This window comes from Malaya genurostris, chromosome 3 (genome assembly GCF_030247185.1).
Source record: "Malaya genurostris strain Urasoe2022 chromosome 3, Malgen_1.1, whole genome shotgun sequence".
Classification (NCBI taxonomy): Eukaryota; Metazoa; Arthropoda; class Insecta; order Diptera; family Culicidae; genus Malaya; species Malaya genurostris.
The window spans coordinates 158,645,286-158,647,323 of record NC_080572.1 but is presented as its reverse complement, the minus strand read 5'-3'; the positions used below and the strand labels follow the sequence as shown (position 1 = coordinate 158,647,323).

At 34.5% G+C, this 2,038-nt stretch overlaps 1 protein-coding gene across 1 annotated transcript; it reads right to left on the bottom strand.

The window, feature by feature from the left end:
- Positions 1–370: 370 nt before the first annotated feature.
- LOC131435926 (GEL complex subunit OPTI) lies at positions 371–1,097 on the bottom strand. The gene is made up of 3 exons (XM_058604224.1): positions 916–1,097; positions 762–865; positions 371–710 (listed from the first exon to the last, which is right to left on the bottom strand). Exons 1-3 carry the CDS (start codon positions 1,021–1,023, stop codon positions 518–520), a joined length of 405 nt encoding a protein of 134 aa, XP_058460207.1. The 5' UTR covers positions 1,024–1,097; the 3' UTR covers positions 371–517.
- Positions 1,098–2,038: the final 941 nt, after the last annotated feature.

The window sequence follows — 2,038 nt, the reverse complement described above, 5'->3', positions numbered from 1 at the left end:
TGTGAAATAGACATTTTAATACTTATCACTCTGTATCCCCTAAATCGGAAGTTGGATCTGACTGAAAAGCAAGATGTTTTATAGGATCTTAGAACTTTTCATTTGAATCTTAGATGATTCTTAGATTTCATTTGAATCTTAGATCTCAGAATCAGAATCTTCAGCCATCTACGAGAAAAATGAGTTACACAATTTTAATTTCGTTTCGCATATCATCATGTAGTTCCGGAACCAGAAGTAGGAACCAAACATAATTCAGGACCACTGTTCAGGAGCATACGACTTTTCATATGAATCTGAGTTTATGGAACATTGTTGAGTCATCTCCGAGAAAATTGAGTGACGAACTGATTCGAATGGTATAAGCGTGTTTTGTTCTTCCAGCAGAAAAATGAATAATTTATTAAACTTCTTTTTGCTAATACCAGGTCAACAAAGCAACATGCGTGAATACATGGTCTATGATACATTTTCGAGTTAATAATTTATGTTTACAAATTTTTCCAGTGTCTAGTTATCAGTTAATTTTTTCTGTTACATTACCAAAATGAATGCCGGTATAGAAGATTATCCATGTAACCAGGAAGCATGCAAACGAGGTCATAAATCCTTCTTTAATAATTTCCCACATTCCACCATAAGATTCTTCGTCAATGGATTGAAAACTCGTGCAATAAAAGTAGATGATAGCACAGTTCATTATGGCAAACCTGCAAAAGGCTGTGTTACTTTTTGATATTTCAGTAGAAAACTATTATTACAGTGCCAATGCAATGAAACCCTTCAATGGGACAATGCCCATTACAATCCCCACAAGAATTCCAATAATCTGACGAGCCCAGTAGATAACATCCAAAAAATCGTCCTGAAAGTAAACATGTGTATTTAGAATTTCAATTTTCAAATTCGATCTACCTTTTCAATCCATTCAGAATTTGGTTTTATGGCACGATTACAAATGCTCTTCAAATCGCTACCTTCAGCCTTTGCTTTTCTTTCAGATGGAGGAGACTTTATAACCATTTTGATAATAGACTCTACTTTCTAGAGTTATTCCGTAGTCTTAGCCAGTATTTCAGTGAAGACGTCACGACAGCAATATATACAAAAAAAATTACACGCTCATTCAATGTTACTCTCAAGTGAGTAATTTGTACTCAATTTTGTTTATTTAATTGAAATGTCAACAAGTGAGTAATATTGTTTTAGAAGACTGAGTAACTTCTAATCTGTTTTTAAATTGTCAACAAGTTTTACTCACAGTGCATTGAAAATGTTGTGTGAAAATTTACGTTCACTGAACTTTTCCCTCTGTCGGAGGCGGAACCAGATTATAAGGGCACATTATCGAAATGCTTACTAAACAGTATACATCTCAAAGCAATTCGCGCAGGTTGAAGACGGTAAGAAAGTGTTCAGTCATATAGAAAGTATTTTATTTATTTTTTCTGTATAAGAATATATCAGAGCATTTCCACGAATGCTGTACAAAATGCCAGTACGTGGCAACGTAGGAAGGCAGACGGATCGCTTCCAATGACCGATGAGCAGGTAGAGGCTTCCTTCATTCGTTGAATAGAAGTAAGTTAGAATTTGTTCAAAGCAAACAATTTCATATTCAATTCGAATGATATTGAGTAATATTTACTCACTCGTGCTAACTTTCCCATTTGTAGCACTAAGTAAATGTTACTCAGAATTTGACAAATACCATATTTACTCAAAAGTGAGTAAACAAGCTTTACTCACTATTGAGTAATTCCACTTTTAAAGAAAGTGAGTGAAATTGTACTCACTTTAGAGTAACATTGAACGAGCGTGTATGGAACTGAAACCCACATTATCGAAATGACGGAATGAACAATGAATTCTTACTCGACTGCATGATTTTTTAGTGCTCGATCGGTTCAGTGCTAGAATTTTGGCCTGAGTTGGCTGCTCGATCAACCTGATTGACAGTGACATTATAAATGTCATTGAATATTCGCTCATTTTATGAATGTGTTAGTGTGAAATTTAAGCGACTTAAGCCATTTCA